At 56.6% G+C, this 19,678-nt stretch overlaps 1 protein-coding gene across 3 annotated transcripts; it reads right to left on the reverse strand.

Moving 5' to 3' along the window:
* Positions 1–1,713: 1,713 nt before the first annotated feature.
* On the reverse strand, positions 1,714–18,707 carry CSNK2B (casein kinase 2 beta). Of its 3 annotated transcripts, none has more exons than XM_069746500.1 (7): positions 18,557–18,707; positions 9,238–9,321; positions 7,617–7,719; positions 7,082–7,197; positions 3,928–4,003; positions 3,651–3,840; positions 1,714–2,023 (listed from the first exon to the last, which is right to left on the reverse strand). In XM_069746500.1, exons 2-7 carry the CDS (start codon positions 9,307–9,309, stop codon positions 1,933–1,935), a joined length of 648 nt encoding a protein of 215 aa, XP_069602601.1. In that variant the 5' UTR covers positions 9,310–9,321; positions 18,557–18,707; the 3' UTR covers positions 1,714–1,932. The 3 variants fall into 3 exon arrangements, with proteins under 3 accessions (XP_069602601.1, XP_069602602.1, XP_069602603.1); XM_069746501.1 differs by having other exon boundaries at positions 18,604–18,699; XM_069746502.1 differs by having other exon boundaries at positions 18,607–18,694.
* Positions 18,708–19,678: the final 971 nt, after the last annotated feature.

Below are 19,678 nucleotides of genomic sequence, written 5' to 3' on the forward strand. Positions count from 1 at the left end.
CGCCTCCAGCGACCATTTTTCTGAAGTCCACTCCCGGGAGAGCAATGTGTAGAACAAGGACTCTGCTCCTGCCTGCTCTGCTGAAATTTTCATGAAGCCCACCGCCTGGACACCCTTTCCTCCCAGCCTAGGGCCCAAATATCACCCCACTTCTGCCACCGCCAGCTTCCTGCGGCAGTGACCCTGCCTTCTGTAACGCCACTCCACTCCTGCCGCCCCCGCGATAAGCCAAATTCCGACTACAAGATGAACCCACCCAACATTTGACATTAAAACAATATTTTTTTCTTCTATTTTACGCCTCAAAATTTGGGGTGCATCTTATGGTCTGCTGCATCTTATAGTCCACAAAATAGGATTTTTTTCCCCCCTCATATTTAAAATATAAATATCTATTCTATAAATATATAGAAAATAAGAAGTCTCTACACAAATTCCTTATACCCCAGAACATTTTTCTTCCGCAATGTACACAGCAGAGGTCCTTATGTGGCAAAGTAATTGCATTCCTGTGGGTGAAGTGGGAGAAAACCCTTCAAATGTTAGACGGAGTCAAATGCTTTGCAGCTGAATGTAAAGACTCTGCACAATAAATAGGTATAACACATAGTAACATTAGACTGCCCCATCACTGAAAAACAAAAAAAACAACCTTTTTCCTGTAGAAACAAAGGCACAGCTGGGTATTGAACCTGACATGACACTGGATTTTTCGGACCATAAGACGCACCCCAACTTTTCAGAAGGAAAGTAGGAGAAAAAAAATGAATGCGTGAAATGGGGGTCCATCTTACAGTCGGAATTCAGCTTACTGGGGGCGCTGGTGAAGCGGGGTCAGAGGAGGTGTCCAGTGGTCTGGTGATGGTCTGACTCATCCCAGGCTGATGCGGCGGCTCCGCCGATGTTTAGTGAAAGCCCAGAGCCCCTGCAAATCCATTGCTGAAACGTGGTGACCTCTGGAAAACTGGCCACCACATTGCAGATCTTGGCACGAGGTCTCAATCTGCACATGTGCCACCTCCGCCGTCCATTTTTCCTGGACGCCACCGCATTACAGCAATGGAAGTGCGGGGGCTTCAGGCTTTGACAAAGCGTCGGCGGAGCCCTCACACCGCCGAACCTTTCACGCCTGTTGGGGATGGGAGTCAGGTCATCGCCCTGCAGCGTTGAACCACTGAACAACCCCCCCCCCCCTCTTCCAAGCCCTGGCAGAATCACCCGACTCCTGCTGCCACCACCACACTCCTAGTAAGTATATCTGGACTATAAGACACACCAACATTTTCCCCAAAAATTTTTTTGGGGAAAAAGTGTGTTTTGTAGTCCGAAAAATATGGGACATGATATCTAGATAGCGGCTCTATGCTGCTGGCTGACTCCTTTGTTGCTTTCTCCCTCTCGTGGTTTTATCATGTATTTGTCTTTTTGAGGTGCAATTAAAGTTTTTTTGATGTTTTGTATATTCTATGGGTGTGCATACCGTTCTTGGTCTAGTCTTTTCTCTTTTGCGCTTTATTTGAAAAATATGGGACATGATATCTAGATAGCGGCTCTATTCTGTTGGCTGACTCCTTTGTTGCCTTCTCCCTCTCGTGCAGCTGCAACTTCAGAGCTCAGCAGGCGTTTTATAAAGTCTACTCATCCCCCTCCTAGTGTTCTAGTTTGTATTTCTTTACACACACACAAAAAAAATACACGTATCCTTTCACGAGCTGATTTTCTTTCATTCTATATAACTTTATTTCTCTCACCAGTCGCTGGCTGTATATGAACACACTCTTTAACAGGACTAAAATGAAAATAAAAGGTTGGAAAATCATACACCGAAAAAAACAAAACAAAAACACATTGCGCCATGAAGTGGCACAATAATGTGAGGCTTTGGGGAGGGTGATCGGGTCCGATACTGAAACCGTCTGGCAGGGATGATACTCAGCGCATCGTCTTCACAGGACTTTTGAAGTTGCTGGCCGCCTGGAGCTGGAGCTGATACGCCATGGGGTGGATTTTGAAGCCATATAACCTGGGAACAGAGAAACGACAAATGACAATAAAGCTTTTCTTTGAATTCCAGCGGCAATTTTTTTTTTGCTTCGAATTAAACAAAACAAAATGAAAAAAATAAATCGCTCTTGGAAAAGGAAAACAAGTAGCTTAGGCTAGGTTCCCATGGGACCCGCTAACGGACAGCGTTACACGGCGAAATTAACGCCGTGCAACGCGTCCGTTAGCGCGCCCATCACTAGCATTTTCGGCATGCGCTAGCGATGTGCCGGTGTTTTGTGGCGCGCCGCGGACGCTGCATGCAGCGTCCGAGGCGCGCCCGCGGTCCATTCCCCGCTCCCGCAGATCGGAGATCTGCGAAAGTGGGGACGTTTAACGCGACCCCTTTACAACACATTGCGTTAGCGCAATCCGCTAGCGCTAGGCGCTTAACGGATTGCACTAACGCAATCTGAACCTAGCCTTAGTGCGGGTGCTGAAAAGGATTGGTGTGACAATAAGTAACGCTGCTGTCAGTCAACGCAGCACTTTAAAATAAGGTACGGGATTTAGAAGACTAAAATGCGATACAAAAGGAGGTGGTGCTAATTGACAAAACAAAACACAAAAATATAAAAAGGTTTCCTACTCGGCAGCATCCCCCTGATGAAGCGGATGCGAAACACATGATGTGCGTCCTAGAGGATGAGCCGGTGCCATTTCAGCCATTACCATTCATACATTTCTGTCTTCTCATGTTGTTCAGGTAGATCACCGTGTACTAGATCTGACCTCGTCTTTTATTGCCTCTATAACTATTTTTGAGCGGTTTCGCCAGGCTATTTCCTGTTATGTATTCACTGTTGGGCACTTTACGATTGGAGATTTTATCTGGTCTGTTTGTTCTCCCTAATTTTTTTACTGGGTGGATGTTTGTCTCCTGAACCTTTACTACCTTCTCTCATAGTAAAAAGCTACAGTCGCATCGCTGCAGTGATTTTTTTTCTGCAAGTAGCGGACCCCTCCCAATTTTTTTTTTTGTCTTTTTGTATGTGGTCGATTATAAAAGATCACTGAATCTTGTTGGTTTCCCTAATTAAAAGCTTCGTCTGATCTCCCGCCTCAGATCTAGGACTCTGGGAAGAAGCAATTAGAAGCCTGCGCCTGACGAGCTGCAGATGTAAAGTGGCAACAGAAGTTTATGAGAATGATTTTATGACTAAATATAGACGGAGGCGGCCATTGCACTTGTGTGATCCTTCCCTATTTACAATGCATATTACTAAAGGCGCCAGCACAAAATCTGACCCCAGGAACCCATACGAGGCACAGACGTATCCGAGAGCGCCCCCTGCTGGACTCAGGGCAGAATGCAGCAACATATCCTAACTAGAGGAGCCGGGTCCATAAGTCACATCTGTACACTGTGGCCGCCGACCTGCCCCTCTTTAGATCAGTTGGCCTCCGCGTGACATGTGTGCATCACGCCAGGTAGGAGGCGGCTCGGGGGGCTTCCCATCTGATGGCCATGGACAGTTGGGTACTGCAAATCCTAATGATCTGCACTCGCTTCTTGCGATGTGAACCCATCCGTCCCCCTTTTATCATCACTAACAGTAATAACAGTGTCACCAGTTCCTTCCGGAACGAGAAATGGGTGGTCTTACCTGGGGACGAACTGATTAGCGGGTCTCTTGGGTCGATACTCGGGGTGAACCATAAAGAGCATATGGGGGAATCCAGTGCCAAAATATGCTCCGTCCGTGTGGTGATGACGGGAGGACTTGGGGGTGTAAACATCCATACACTTGGGGCAATACAGCTTTACCATCGCTTCACCGGGGATGTCAGACAAACCTGCGGGAAGGTGGGGGGGGAAACAGAGCCGCCATTAATACAATGTGCAGAACGGGGAGCCTCTGGGACAGGAGGACAGGGACCTACCGATGGGCAGCATGGGCTGGTTCTCACAGTAAACGCGGGGACAGTAACCAAAGTCTCCCTGCTGATACTTCTCCAACTGCAAAGACAAGAAATCGTTATCGGGGGCCCAGACCGGATACCGCCGGGAGACGAGGGCGGACATTACAAGCCGGGATCAGCTTGTAATCTCTGGTCTCCCCTACAGCTGCGATTTATGCGCTTGCCAACCTCAGGCAGGTTGGTATACAGTTTTTCCGCGGTAAGGATTACCATATGCATAGGTACATAAGGTCTAACATTCCCTTTAACTATGTAACAGCCAGGCAATTGTTCAACTTTGTTAGCGATTTCATTTTTTTTCCTTCCCTTTCTTCGAAGAGTCGTCACTTTTATTTTATTTTTCCGTCTACACAACCATGGGGGGAGATTGTTATTGAGCAGAGTTATAGTGATCGGGTTGTAGTTCTGAGTGAGCCATTACTAACAAGGGGGAAAAAAAAAATATTTTTTTTTTTTAAAAATTGCAATTCCGCATGGTTTTAGAACATTCATTTTGTTGCAAACATGATCTCACAACATGATTCTCCATGTGAAGCTGATTATGGTGATACCAAACTTAGCCGGTGTTTGTTCTTATTATTTTAGTGGTAAAAAAAGAATAAAATAATAATCTTTTTTTTTTTTTATATAGCGCTAACATATATACACACACAAAAAAAAGTTGTTTTTTTTTTGTTTTGTTTTTTAAGGTTCATATGATTTTATTGCATTTTTTGTAGTGTGGCAACAACAAGAGAAAAATCTGGTCTTTTTTGTGTTTTAATATCATAGTTACATAATTTAGATGGGGGGTAATCGACAATGGTCAAGAAAGGTTGAGTTTTCCATTTCTTTGTTTTTGAGGGAGAAACAGGGGCCAAAGCTTTAAAACTTTTATATTTTTCCAATTTTAGATTTTATTTTAAAACCTTGTTAATCCCCAGAGTAGCTTTGCTAGTCCTTTACGCTGCGGTCTCACAGTATATGGCGTCATTGTGCTTCACCTACGGAGCTCAGACTGTAGCTGGGCTTCACATGAGCAAATAAATAATGGCTGCAGAAGTGTGGGTAGCACAGATGGAGATTGGCGCAGCGCCCGTCACATTTGATGCCAGAAATACCCAGGTCAGCAGCTGCACGGCGGCGGCAGTCATCCAGGGACGAGGCTTGGGGTGCAGCTGCCTCTGCGGTAAAACTGCTGAATGATTGATGCCTATTGACCGACGGGGAGATTCCCCGGGCTCCACATTGCGGCAGGATACGGCCGCCGCCGGGAGGAGGGTTGGGTGCTCCTGTCATTGCCAGGCTCCACGTGTGACGGAGAACAGGACGAGTGTACGAGGAGAGGGGGACACTGTGACATCCGATCAATACGGTCACTACGACTGATCAGTGCAGCCATGGGAGGAGTAGTCCGTGCAGTGACGTCTCATACGTATTTAATAGGACTCTACAACTAAGATTTAACCCCCTCCGGCCAGGTCCGGGAAGCAGCTGCCCAATGTGCATGTCACACAAAGCTATTAATCTCCAGTGTCATGGAGTAAAAATAAAACCCATCAAGACCTGTCCGGAGACGGGACATAGCAGGAGCTGACACTTACACACTCCACTGAAGTAAGACCCTCACAATGAACACATGGGATTAATTACAATTAAGGAAGACAGAATTAACTGGGAAGGGAGAAATATCGGACACCGAAACTTCCATTGAAGCAGGGGCCTCATGCAGTGGACAGGTAATTAAAGCATGAAATCTGCTGGGGAAACAGACAAGACTGGGATTTGTTTAATCAGAGGCAGGGAAATACCGTTCCCGGGGCCAGAGCTTCCTCTGATCGAAGCAAGTTATAACAGACTTTTTGGAGTCATTGGTCAAAGATGATGAATATTGGGGTTTTGCGTCGATCTGATATTTATGGGAAATGTATTTTCGGCCTTGTAGCGAAGGGACGAACATAACCATTCACTCACATCACCTTAAGACCATTCTAAGCCCTCCAACTTAACATTAAGTCAGATAGCTAATGCCACACATGCCATGTTTAGTCTTTATAGAAAGATAAAATCGCTATAGTAAACCTGACGAAAATATCTACCGCCAGGGACCTCCAGAGACAAATTTCCTGTATGTTGGGACCTCATAAACTTCTAAAAGACATAACACATCCCACAACCAACCCTCATATGAGCTGATCAAGAAGAGGTACAAGGGCGTAACCGCGACCTAATAAACAGCAGAATTTAGGTTTTGCTGTGGGTTCGGTCTGTTTTCCTAAGGAGTAACCTCCTCCGCTAAGGGCTGAGCCATTTCCGTGACCTCAGGTTTAGCAATTCTATTTCATTATTTCTCTTTATGTAATTCTATATACAGTGTTGTTTTGTTCCTACTTTGTATCATCTTTATATATAAATATATATATATTTTTTTTATAAACACTGACTACCTTTCTGGATTGAATCTATAAAATGTAATAGCTCTGTTCCTCTTGCTCTGTAAACCGCACCCCTGAAGCCACTAGCTACCTGTAACGGTGGTCCGGTCGGCCTGTATAAAACGATTGGTGGTGCCAGCCAGAATTTCCTCTTGTTATTGTGGAGTTGGCAGTGACCGTATTCATGTATTTATATATATTCCATACGTTGGAGGTCTATATACCACACGCTCACTGCGAGTTCCTCAGTAACAGCCTAGCAGTGGAAACAGTCGCTGCCTCGTCTATCACTCGTCAGACAACTGCGTGACTCCCCTGACAAGCTGGTGGCAGCGGTGGGATTTGCATGACCTCCCCGGCTGTTATCCGTGACATCCAGTCTCAGAAAACCCCTTCACCAGGATGAATTTTTGTTTTCAACAAAACGAAACACCCTCTGAGCTCGGTGATTGTCAGCAGCGCTGTTGACATGTCATTATTACTGCAGACAATAACCGATACCACAGTTGAGGGCCAAGCGAGGGTGAAACTTTTCTTATTTTGTTGGAACAAGGCTTAGGAGTTTCCAAAGCTAGAAAACCTCTTTAAATACAGCAGCCATAAAGTGCGGAAACATTACATATCCATTAGATATTACATATGCTACAAGGCCTGGAGGAAGGGGGTGGAAGTCCTCTTAATGGAAATGCAAATGTTCTTACCATCTGGGCGATGCCGCGGTTAGTGAGAATATAGCGAGCGTGGATCAGTCCGTACAGCATCTCAGCCGCCTGCTCAATCAGGTCGCTCTGGTTCGGATTGTCCTCCAGCTCCTCATCTGGAAAGAAAACAGATGAGAAACTGACACAAATCAGTGCAGTCCTCTACTGAAATCAGCCGGGATCTCCATGTGACGGCGCACTCCCGCACGGACCGGCGCACTCCAGCACGGACAGCAAACGAGTGAAAATGGCTGCCCGCATCACCTTGTTGTCCCCAGTTTAGGGTGCAGCACTTTACATTTACCCGTTATCCTATTCTCCAACATTACCATTACTAACACAGACCATCCATATAAAGTTTGGGCGAATCAAACTTTTGGCAGTAATGTCAATGAGCTGTTGGAAGGGGCTGAGAGGCTTTAGCGAGCACCTTGCCCCCTCCAAAAAAAAGTATACGGATCTGCACTGATTGCCCGCGAGTGGTTAACATCAATACATCCATATAAAGAAATGTACGGGGTCTCGGCACACTGACCAGGCTCTAGGTCCAGGATCATGTCCAGCGCCTGTCGGTAGTGAGGGACCTGCTCGTTGAGTCCGGTCAGGTTGAATTTATCTTGAATATAATCTTCATCTACCTGTAAGAGAGTAACAGAAAGTGGTAACAAGGAGAGGAGAAGGCTTGGTGGCAGCGCAAGAATAGAGGACCCCAATAGGACACAATAAGAACTAGTGAGCACAAGAAGGCAGATCTTGAGGCTAGACCACCGCTGCATGACGTGGGTAAATGCCATTTGTGGACCTCTGGCACACTTGTGTTACAGGGCTATTGCCGTCGTGACCGAGAGATTGAGCTTTGCGGATGATGTTGTGCTGCCGGGACGTGACCCCGATACCCACAGATCATCTGCCGATCTCATCAGCAGCACTCACGCAGGACGTCGGAGGTCTCCCTTTAGGGTCACATTCCCACAATGAGTTTTTGACGCTGCGTTATTTTCTCTGAATCAATAAAGCAGCATATTACATTTCCAGCACAGTGGATGGGATTGATAGAAATCTCCTGCCCGCTAGGCTTTCATCCTTTACTGTCCTACGGTGCGTTTTTCATGTCAGCTTCCCTCACGGGTACGCTAAGTTTTAGGAGCAGATTTTCCCCATAGATTTGCTTTAGATGAGGAAAATCTGCAAGTAAAAAAAAAAAATGCACGCGCTGCTGAAAGGCACTAAAATAAAAATGTAATTTGCACACGACGGTAGAAATAAAGTGGTCTACGCCAAATACATGGAAGTACCAAAAACAAAGCATAAAGCGTGACACCAAAAAGACAAAAACCACAGCATCAAAGACACGAGAAAAGTGCATGAGACCGAACTCAGCTAATGGGTGCAGGCGATCTACAGCGTCAAAAACTCACCAATTACTCGTCGTGGGAGCATATTCTAATCCGTTTCCGACCCAGCTATTTTCAGGGGGGGGGGGGGTGTTTGGGGGGGGGACATGTGGGTTGAAGAGCTCTAAAGCTTTTTTTTTCTCCCTCGTTTGCTTGATCTTCATGAGATCCGTTCATACTTGAAGCTTGCTTCTTAGATCACATTTTTTACTTTTTATTTTCAGGGATATATGGTAAAAAAACAAAACAAACAAACACCTACAAATCTGCATCTATTACAATTACTGTCCTATAGTGGATTAAATGTAGCATCGCGGAGGGACACTGCCGCTTACGCCAGCGCTGCGGCGGGACACTGCCGCTTACGCCAGCGCTGCGGCGGGACACTGCCGGTTAGGCCAGCGCTGCGGCGGGACACTGCCGGTTACGCCAGCGCTGCGGCGGGACACTGCCGGTTACGCTACCCTTTTCTTTTTTTGGGACCATCTTATTTTTCATAATTTGCGCCCATCCAAAAGGTTGTAAAAGAACATTGGGTTGGGAAACAATTAATGGTAATAAACACTCTTAGCCTTCTCCGCGGGGAGTCCGGCCTCCTCTTACAGCCTTCGCGGCTCTCGCAGCTGCACGATCTCTCTGCAAGGACACCACATGCGGACCCCGACATTTGATATGATGATGGGAGGTCGCACTGATGTAATTTCATGTGCACGGCCCGTTCCGAGTCGGCACGTCGCTTGATTTCTGCACCGGAGATCTCACCTCACAGAAGAATTCGTTGCCCCGTAACCCGCAGAACCAGCTGATCCACGACACTTCTTCTGAACTACTCATTTTCCCGACTGTCTGTGAAGAAACAAAAAGGTAAATGGATGCAGTTACCATAAACGGGAGGACGGACATGTCACAGGTTTTGGCTTAGATCCCATCGTGTGAGAGCAGGAATGCACGAGGGGCCACAGGGATCTGTGTAAGGGTAAGTGCACATGATCAGTCAATGCTGCGGGTTGGATGCTGTGCACTTGTGCAGCGTCCAGATGTTACAGCATAGTGGAGGGGATTTAAAGATATCCCATGTCCACAATGCATCCACAGACGCCTGCGGATCACCCACAGAGACGGACATGCAGCTCGGCTTTCCATGCGGCACCCATGTCCATATCTCTTGCGTTGACGTTAGTCTCCACAAGAAAAATTTCACCCGTACAATGTATTGGACGCTGTAAATCTGTACAGTCCAGTGAACACATGCGGAATCACCCACGATCAATAGACGGTTGTCGCTTTGGACGTAGCGAGCATACACTGTGTCCGAAGCGCTGCCAGTTCCGGATCGTGGGCACCGGACTTACAGCAGGGGCATCATGCATCACAGAGACTCAGAACTAATAGCACAGTATAAAAGCATGGAGGGGACTGGAAACAGCATAGTGGAGAGGGAAGAAACCGAGGAGGACAAAAGGAAGGTCCAGAGGGGGACTCAACAGTCAGAGGTAGAAGAGGGGCTAGGAAGTATTAGAGAGGGGGACAAGAGGAGAAAAAGGTCTAAAAAGACAGTGGGGAGAGGGGCAGCGGGAAGAGAGGAGAGAGGGGCAGCGTAAAGAGGGCAGACAGGGGTACGAGAAGGGCAGTCGGAAGAGGGTAGAGAGGCAGCGAAAAGAGGGTAGACAGGGGCAGCGGGAAGACAAGGGGCACGAGAGGGGCAGCGGAAAGAGGGCAGACAGGGGCACGAGAGGGGCAGCGGGAAGAGGATAGACGGGCACGAGGGGCAGCGGAAAGAGGATAGACGGGCACGAGAGGGGCAGCGGGAAGAGGGCAGAGAGGGGCAGCGGGAAGAGGGCAGAGAGGGGCAGCGGGAAGAGGGCAGAGAGGGGCAGCGGGAAGAGGGCAGAGAGGGGCGGCGGGAAGAGGGCAGAGAGGGGCGGCGGGAAGAGGGCAGAGAGGGGCGGCGGGAAGAGGGCAGAGAGGGGCGGCGGGAAGAGGGCAGAGAGGGGCGGCGGGAAGAGGGCAGACGGGCACGAGAGGGGCATCGGGAAGAGGGCAGACAGGGTCACGAGAGGGGCATCGGGAAGAGGGCAGACAGGGTCACGAGAGGGGCATCGGGAAGAGGGCAGACAGGGTCACGAGAGGGGCATCGGGAAGAGGGCAGACAGGGTCACGAGAGGGGCATCGGGAAGAGGGCAGACAGGGTCACGAGAGGGGCATCGGGAAGAGGATAGACGGGCACGAGAGGGGCAGCGGGAAGAGGATAGACGGGCACGAGAGGGGCAGCGGGAAGAGGATAGACGGGCACCAGAAGGGCAGCGGGAAGAGGGCAGACAGGGGCAGCGGGAAGACAAAGGGCACGAGAGGGGCATCGGGAAGAGGGCAGACAGGGGCACGAGAGGGGCAGCGGGAAGAGGATAGACGGGCACGAGAGGGGCAGGGGGAAGATAGACGGGCACGAGAGGGGCAGCGGGAAGAGGGTAGACATGGGCAGCGGGAAGAGGGGCAGCGGGAAGTGGGCAGACAGGTGCACGAGAGGGGCTGCGGGAAGAGGGCAGACAGATGCACGAGAGGGGCTGCGGGAAGAGGGCAGACAGATGCACGAGAGGGGCTGCGGGAAGAGGGCAGACAGATGCACGAGAGGGGCAGAGAGGGGCGGCGGGAAGAGGGCAGAGAGGGGCGGCGGGAAGAGGGCAGAGAGGGGCACGAGAGAGGCAGCCAGGGGCACGAGAGGGGCAGCGGGAAGAGGGCAGACGGGCAGACAGGGGCAGCGGGAAGAGGGCAGACAGGGGCAGCGTAAAGAGGGCAGACAGGGGCACGAGAAGGGCAGTCGGAAGAGGGTAGAGAGAGGCAGCGGGAAGAGGGTAGACAGGGGCAGCGGGAAGAGGGGCAGCGGGAAGTGGGTAGACAGGGGCAGCGGGAAGTGGGTAGACAGGTGCACGAGAGGGGCAGCGGGAAGTGGGTAGACAGGATCACGAGAGGGGCATCGGGCAGACAGGGTCACGAGAGGGGCATCGGGAAGAGGGCAGACAGGGTCACGAGAGGGGCATCGGGAAGAGGGCAGACAGGGTCACGAGAGGGGCATCGGGAAGAGGGCAGACAGGGTCACGAGAGGGGCATCGGGAAGAGGGCAGACAGGGTCACGAGAGGGGCATCGGGAAGAGGGCAGACAGGGTCACGAGAGGGGCATCGGGAAGAGGGCAGACAGGGTCACGAGAGGGGCATCGGGAAGAGGGCAGACAGGGTCACGAGAGGGGCATCGGGAAGAGGGCAGACAGGGTCACGAGAGGGGCATCGGGAAGACAGGGTCACGAGAGGGGCATCGGGAAGACAGGGTCACGAGAGGGGCATCGGGAAGACAGGGTCACGAGAGGGGCATCGGGAAGACAGGGTCACGAGAGGGGCATCGGGAAGACAGGGTCACGAGAGGGGCATCGGGAAGAGGGCAGACAAGGTGTTAGGGCTAGCGGAACGCACCAAATAATAAGAAAGATAGAGTAAGGTGCGTTCGCAGCCCGGGGTCCACCGTGCAGAGATGGAACCTGCTGCCAAGTAATGACTGACTATATGGCGGTACAATGTGGATACACACACGGGTTAACTTCACCCTGTGTGAAGGAAGCGAACCCTGTTGCGTCACAACTCCTAGGCCCCCCCCTCCCTGTCCTCTGGGCCATAACCTTTCCAATCCACCAAATAGAATTTTTTGCCACGTATCAGCTTGCACCCTAAAATAGCATTCACCTCGTAATCGTCCGTAGACGAACCCGATGTCCCACCAGATGACTCGGAAAACCGGGACATGTATACGGGTTTCAATAGGGACACATGAAAGGTGTCGGTGATACCCAAGCAGGGAGGAAGGGCCAGGCGGTAGACCACAGGGTTAACCTGTTCGAGGACCTTGAAGGGACCCAAGTAGCGAGGTGCAAACTTAGTGGACACAATTCGCATCCTGATGTTACAGGCGGAGAGCCACACTAAGTCGCCAGGAGCAAAGGTCGGAGCAGGGCACCGATGAGCATCGGCGGAGGACCTCATTCTCTCCTTGGAGGCCCGAATGGCATCCTGAGTGCGGTCCCAAATGTCCCGTGCCTCCACAGCCCAGTCTGCCACCCTGGAGTCGGAAGACACGGGTATGGGCACAGGGACAAGCGGATGCTGGCTGTAATTTAGGAGGAATGGAGTCTGACCGGTGGAGTCGGCTACGGCGTTGTTAAGCGCAAACTCTGCCCACGGTAGCAAGTACGCCCAGTCATCCTGCCTGGCAGAAACAAAATGTCGTAAATATGTGACCAGGGTCTGGTTGGCCCTCTCAACCCATTCGTCTCGGGATGATATGCCGAAGAGATTCAACTCAATACTGAGTAGACGACAAAGCTCTCTCCAGAATCGAGACGCAAACTGGGGACCCCGGTCACTAACAATTTTGTCCGGCATACCGTGTAGGCGAAAGATGTGTTTGATGAACACCGCAGCCAGAGCCAGTGCAGAAGGTAGCCGTGGAAGAGGCACCAAGTGCACCATCTTGGAAAAATGGTTGGTGATCACCCAGATAATGGTGCAGCTACGAGACTTGGGTAAGCCCAATACAAAATCCATCCCGACCATCTCCCAGGGCCTGTCAGCCAACGGCATGGGGTAAAGCAACCCAGCTGGCCATTGCAGAGACTTGTTATTGGCGCAGGAGACACATGCCCGAACATAGTCTGCGACGTCACGAGCCATATGCGGCCACCAGTACGTCCTCGCCAAGAGCTCAGATGTCCTCTTGGTCCCAAAGTGTTCACCCACCATGGACGAGTGAGCCCAAGAGAGAACCTCCGGTCGCAAATTAGATGGAACGAAAGTCTTGCCTGGGAGCACAGACTCCAGCGAAACCGGAGCCACAGTTCTCAGAAGGGACAATAAGCTGAGGCTCCTCCTCCTCTGATGACACTACAGAAGAGGGCAGACGGGGGCACGAGAGGGGCAGCGGGAAGAGGGCAGACGGGGGCACGAGAGGGGCAGCGGGAAGAGGGCAGACGGGGGCACGAGAGGGGCAGCGGGAAGACGGGGGCACGAGAGGGGCAGCGGGAAGACGGGGGCACGAGAGGGGCAGCGGGAAGACGGGGGCACGAGAGGGGCAGCGGGAAGACGGGGGCACGAGAGGGGCAGCGGGAAGAGGGCAGACGGGGGCACGAGAGGGGCAGCGGGAAGAGGGCAGACGGGGGCACGAGAGGGGCAGCGGGAAGAGGGCAGACGGGGGCACGAGAGGGGCAGCGGGAAGAGGGCAGACGGGGGCACGAGAGGGGCAGCGGGAAGCTGGAGGGCGGCAGGGAGAGGGCAGACGGGGGCACGAGAGGGGCAGCGGGAAGAGGGCAGACGGGGGCACGAGAGGGGCAGCGGGAAGAGGGCAGACGGGGGCACGAGAGGGGCAGCGGGAAGAGGGCAGACGGGGGCACGAGAGGGGCAGCGGGAAGAGGGCAGACGGGGGCACGAGAGGGGCAGCGGGAAGAGGGCAGACGGGGGCACGAGAGGGGCAGCGGGAAGAGGGCAGACGGGGGCACGAGAGGGGCAGCGGGAAGAGGGCAGACGGGGGCACGAGAGGGGCAGCGGGAAGAGGGCAGACGGGGGCACGAGAGGGGCAGCGGGAAGAGGGCAGACGGGGGCACGAGAGGGGCAGCGGGAAGAGGGCAGACGGGGGCACGAGAGGGGCAGCGGGAAGAGGGCAGACGGGGGCACGAGAGGGGCAGCGGGAAGAGGGCAGACGGGGGCACGAGAGGGGCAGCGGGAAGAGGGCAGACGGGGGCACGAGAGGGGCAGCGGGAAGAGGGCAGACGGGGGCACGAGAGGGGCAGCGGGAAGAGGGCAGACGGGGGCACGAGAGGGGCAGCGGGAAGAGGGCAGACGGGGGCACGAGAGGGGCAGCGGGAAGAGGGCAGACGGGGGCACGAGAGGGGCAGCGGGAAGAGGGCAGACGGGGGCACGAGAGGGGCAGCGGGAAGAGGGCAGACGGGGGCACGAGAGGGGCAGCGGGAAGAGGGCAGACGGGGGCACGAGAGGGGCAGCGGGAAGAGGGCAGACGGGGGCACGAGAGGGGCAGCGGGAAGAGGGCAGACGGGGGCACGAGAGGGGCAGCGGGAAGAGGGCAGACGGGGGCACGAGAGGGGCAGCGGGAAGAGGGCAGACGGGGGCACGAGAGGGGCAGCGGGAAGAGGGCAGACGGGGGCACGAGAGGGGCAGCGGGAAGAGGGCAGACGGGGGCACGAGAGGGGCAGCGGGAAGAGGGCAGACGGGGGCACGAGAGGGGCAGCGGGAAGAGGGCAGACGGGGGCACGAGAGGGGCAGCGGGAAGAGGGCAGACGGGGGCACGAGAGGGGCAGCGGGAAGAGGGCAGACGGGGGCACGAGAGGGGCAGCGGGAAGAGGGCAGACGGGGGCACGAGAGGGGCAGCGGGAAGAGGGCAGACGGGGGCACGAGAGGGGCAGCGGGAAGAGGGCAGACGGGGGCACGAGAGGGGCAGCGGGAAGAGGGCAGACGGGGGCACGAGAGGGGCAGCGGGAAGAGGGCAGACGGGGGCACGAGAGGGGCAGCGGGAAGAGGGCAGACGGGGGCACGAGAGGGGCAGCGGGAAGAGGGCAGACGGGGGCACGAGAGGGGCAGCGGGAAGAGGGCAGACGGGGGCACGAGAGGGGCAGCGGGAAGAGGGCAGACGGGGGCACGAGAGGGGCAGCGGGAAGAGGGCAGACGGGGGCACGAGAGGGGCAGCGGGAAGAGGGCAGACGGGGGCACGAGAGGGGCAGCGGGAAGAGGGCAGACGGGGGCACGAGAGGGGCAGCGGGAAGAGGGCAGACGGGGGCACGAGAGGGGCAGCGGGAAGAGGGCAGACGGGGGCACGAGAGGGGCAGCGGGAAGAGGGCAGACGGGGGCACGAGAGGGGCAGCGGGAAGAGGGCAGACGGGGGCACGAGAGGGGCAGCGGGAAGAGGGCAGACGGGGGCACGAGAGGGGCAGCGGGAAGAGGGCAGACGGGGGCACGAGAGGGGCAGCGGGAAGAGGGCAGACGGGGGCACGAGAGGGGCAGCGGGAAGAGGGCAGACGGGGGCACGAGAGGGGCAGCGGGAAGAGGGCAGACGGGGGCACGAGAGGGGCAGCGGGAAGAGGGCAGACGGGGGCACGAGAGGGGCAGCGGGAAGAGGGCAGACGGGGGCACGAGAGGGGCAGCGGGAAGAGGGCAGACGGGGGCACGAGAGGGGCAGCGGGAAGAGGGCAGACGGGGGCACGAGAGGGGCAGCGGGAAGAGGGCAGACGGGGGCACGAGAGGGGCAGCGGGAAGAGGGCAGACGGGGGCACGAGAGGGGCAGCGGGAAGAGGGCAGACGGGGGCACGAGAGGGGCAGCGGGAAGAGGGCAGACGGGGGCACGAGAGGGGCAGCGGGAAGAGGGCAGACGGGGGCACGAGAGGGGCAGCGGGAAGAGGGCAGACGGGGGCACGAGAGGGGCAGCGGGAAGAGGGCAGACGGGGGCACGAGAGGGGCAGCGGGAAGAGGGCAGACGGGGGCACGAGAGGGGCAGCGGGAAGAGGGCAGACGGGGGCACGAGAGGGGCAGCGGGAAGAGGGCAGACGGGGGCACGAGAGGGGCAGCGGGAAGAGGGCAGACGGGGGCACGAGAGGGGCAGCGGGAAGAGGGCAGACGGGGGCACGAGAGGGGCAGCGGGAAGAGGGCAGACGGGGGCACGAGAGGGGCAGCGGGAAGAGGGCAGACGGGGGCACGAGAGGGGCAGCGGGAAGAGGGCAGACGGGGGCACGAGAGGGGCAGCGGGAAGAGGGCAGACGGGGGCACGAGAGGGGCAGCGGGAAGAGGGCAGACGGGGGCACGAGAGGGGCAGCGGGAAGAGGGCAGATGGGGCACGAGAGGGGCAGCGGGAAGAGGGCAGACGGGGGCACGAGAGGGGCAGCGGGAAGAGGGCAGACGGGGGCACGAGAGGGGCAGCGGGAAGAGGGCAGACGGGGGCACGAGAGGGGCAGCGGGAAGAGGGCAGACGGGGGCACGAGAGGGGCAGCGGGAAGAGGGCAGACGGGGGCACGAGAGGGGCAGCGGGAAGAGGGCAGACGGGGGCACGAGAGGGGCAGCGGGAAGAGGGCAGACGGGGGCACGAGAGGGGCAGCGGGAAGAGGGCAGACGGGGGCACGAGAGGGGCAGCGGGAAGAGGGTAGACGGGGGCACGAGAGGGGCAGCAGGAAGAGGGCAGACAGGGGCACGAGAGGGGCAGCGGGAAGCTGGAGGGCAGACGGGGGCACGAGAGGGGCAGCGGGAAGAGGGTAGACGGGGGCTCGAGAGGGGCAGCAGGAAGAGGGTAGACGGGGGCACGAGAGGGGCAGCGGGAAGCTGGAGGGCGGCAGGGAGAGGGTAGACAGGGGCACTAGAGGGGCAGCGGGGAGAGGGCAGACGGGGGTACGAGAGGGGCAGCGGGAAGAGGGTAGACGGGGGCACGAGAGGGGCAGCGGGAAGCTGGAGGGCGGCAGGGAGAGGGTAGACAGGGGCACTAGAGGGGCAGCGGGAAGAGGGTAGACGGGGGCACGAGAGGGGCAGCAGGAAGAGGGCAGACAGGGGCACGAGAGGGGCAGCGGGAAGAGGGTAGACGGGGGCACGAGAGGGGCAGCGGGAAGAGGGCAGACGGGGGCACGAGAGGGGCAGCGGGAAGAGGGCAGACGGGGGCACGAGAGGGGCAGCGGGAAGAGGGCAGACGGGGGCACGAGAGGGGCAGCGGGAAGAGGGCAGACGGGGGCACGAGAGGGGCAGCGGGAAGAGGGCAGACGGGGGCACGAGAGGGGCAGCGGGAAGAGGGCAGACGGGGGCACGAGAGGGGCAGCGGGAAGAGGGTAGACGGGGGCACGAGAGGGGCAGCAGGAAGAGGGCAGACAGGGGCACGAGAGGGGCAGCGGGAAGCTGGAGGGTGGCAGGGAGAGGGCAGACGGGGGCACGAGAGGGGCAGCGGGAAGAGGGCAGACGGGGGCACGAGAGGGGCAGCGGGAAGAGGGCAGACGGGGGCACGAGAGGGGCAGCGGGAAGAGGGCAGACGGGGGCACGAGAGGGGCAGCGGGAAGAGGGCAGACGGGGGCACGAGAGGGGCAGCGGGGAGAGGGCAGACGGGGGCACGAGAGGGGCAGCGGGAAGAGGGCAGACGGGGGCACGAGAGGGGCAGCGGGAAGAGGGTAGACGGGGGCACGAGAGGGGCAGCAGGAAGAGGGCAGACAGGGGCACGAGAGGGGCAGCGGGAAGCTGGAGGGCAGACGGGGGCACGAGAGGGGCAGCGGGAAGAGGGTAGACGGGGGCACGAGAGGGGCAGCAGGAAGAGGGTAGACGGGGGCACGAGAGGGGCAGCGGGAAGCTGGAGGGCGGCAGGGAGAGGGTAGACAGGGGCACTAGAGGGGCAGCGGGGAGAGGGCAGACGGGGGTACGAGAGGGGCAGCGGGAAGAGGGTAGACGGGGGCACGAGAGGGGCAGCAGGAAGAGGGCAGACGGGGGCACGAGAGGGGCAGCGGGAAGAGGGTAGACGGGGGCACGAGAGGGGCAGCAGGAAGAGGGCAGACAGGGGCACGAGAGGGGCGGCGGGAAGAGGGTAGACGGGGGCACGAGAGGGGCAGCAGGAAGAGGGCAGACGGGGGCACGAGAGGGGCAGCAGGAAGAGGGCAGACGGGGGCACGAGAGGGGCAGCGGGAAGAGGGCAGACGGGGGCACGAGAGGGGCAGCGGGAAGCTGGAGGGCGGCAGGGAGAGGGTAGACAGGGGCACTAGAGGGGCAGCGGGGAGAGGGAAGACGAGGGGAGAGACAAGAGAGGGAGTCAGTATACGGGGGCTAGCGGGGCAGCGGGGAGATGTGGGGTCTCATAAATGTAACCAGTAAATGGGGGTCGCTGAGTATCAGGAGAGACAGTTGGGGCCGCAGCGGGGACTGGAGCCCAATGAGACCGGAGGAGCGGAGGGTCTATGTGGGACCCAGTGACGCAGGAGGCGGCAGAGTCCGGCACTGACACCCGCTGCCGTCGGGGTGAGAGCAGGTACGGGGCCGGGTGAGATCTGTCCGTCCCCCGCAGCACGGAGCGGCCTCACACCTGCTCTATCTCCCCGGTGTCAGGATCTCTCCGGTTCTCACCCGCCGCCGCCGCCGCCGCCGCTACACACAAGGCCCGGTCCTCTGTGAATGCGCCGCAGCAGCCCGGAGCGGAAGAGGCGTGTCCGGAAGTGAAGACCTAGACCGACGGGAAGTGTAGTCCAGAGCATGGACTTCCGGGCCGTGACGTCAGCGCTGTCCTGTCGCTATAGTAACTGTAGCGCCCAAACATGTAAATACCGCAGCGCTGCAGCGTGTGACCGCAGACAGACCGGAATCAGTGTGCAGACAGCGCCGTACTGCAGGGCTGAGGGGGACTGGGAGCTGTGGAGCCGGTCACGTGTCTTGTCCCCCATGATTTACACTGCAGGTCACATACCTGCCCCCCTAGTGATAGATGTGGTCGGTGCTGCTGCTGCCCACCCCAGTGCATGCAGGGGGTCCTGACTGGTTTTGATGGGGTTTACTGAGGAGCCGCTGAAATCAATACACACAACAATCCCCTTAAAGGGGCATCTCATAGCAGAGGACCCCTTTAACATAAGTGTTGCCGCCATCAAGTGACTGTGACACGTAAAGTCTTCAGACCGTCGTCACGGCAACTAGTGGGGGGCGCAGAGCGACTGCAGTCACCAGTATTACGGTCTGCCTTAAAGGGAAGCTGTCAGCAGGATTGTGCACAGGGACTGACCGCTGCAGACAATCAGTGGTCTCACGCAGTGCACGAAAACGCTGCTGAACCCAGTGATTGGCTGCAGCGGTCATGTAGATGTGAGTCACTTCACCACTGCAGGGGAGGAAACAAAGACCCCCAGGGACCATCAGGGCGGTGTCCAGAATCAATGGGGCAAATATAACAGGAGATTATTGTTCTTCTTTTCCCCGACAGCCTCTTTCATCATTTAAAGGGGTTTTCCACTTTTAGAAAAGTGAATAGAGATAATACTCACCGTCCTCGGGTTCAGCTTCTCTGGTCTATTTTTGGGGGCTGCAGAGGTGGCGTCATGACTACAGCTTACATCACCGCTGCAGCCAATCACTCTGCTCATGTGTACATCAGCAAAGCTGCTGAGCTCAGTGATTGTCTGCAGCGGTGATGTAAGCTGTAGTCATGACGTCACCA

This window comes from Ranitomeya imitator, chromosome 2, assembly GCF_032444005.1.
Source record: "Ranitomeya imitator isolate aRanImi1 chromosome 2, aRanImi1.pri, whole genome shotgun sequence".
Taxonomy (NCBI): Eukaryota; Metazoa; Chordata; class Amphibia; order Anura; family Dendrobatidae; genus Ranitomeya; species Ranitomeya imitator.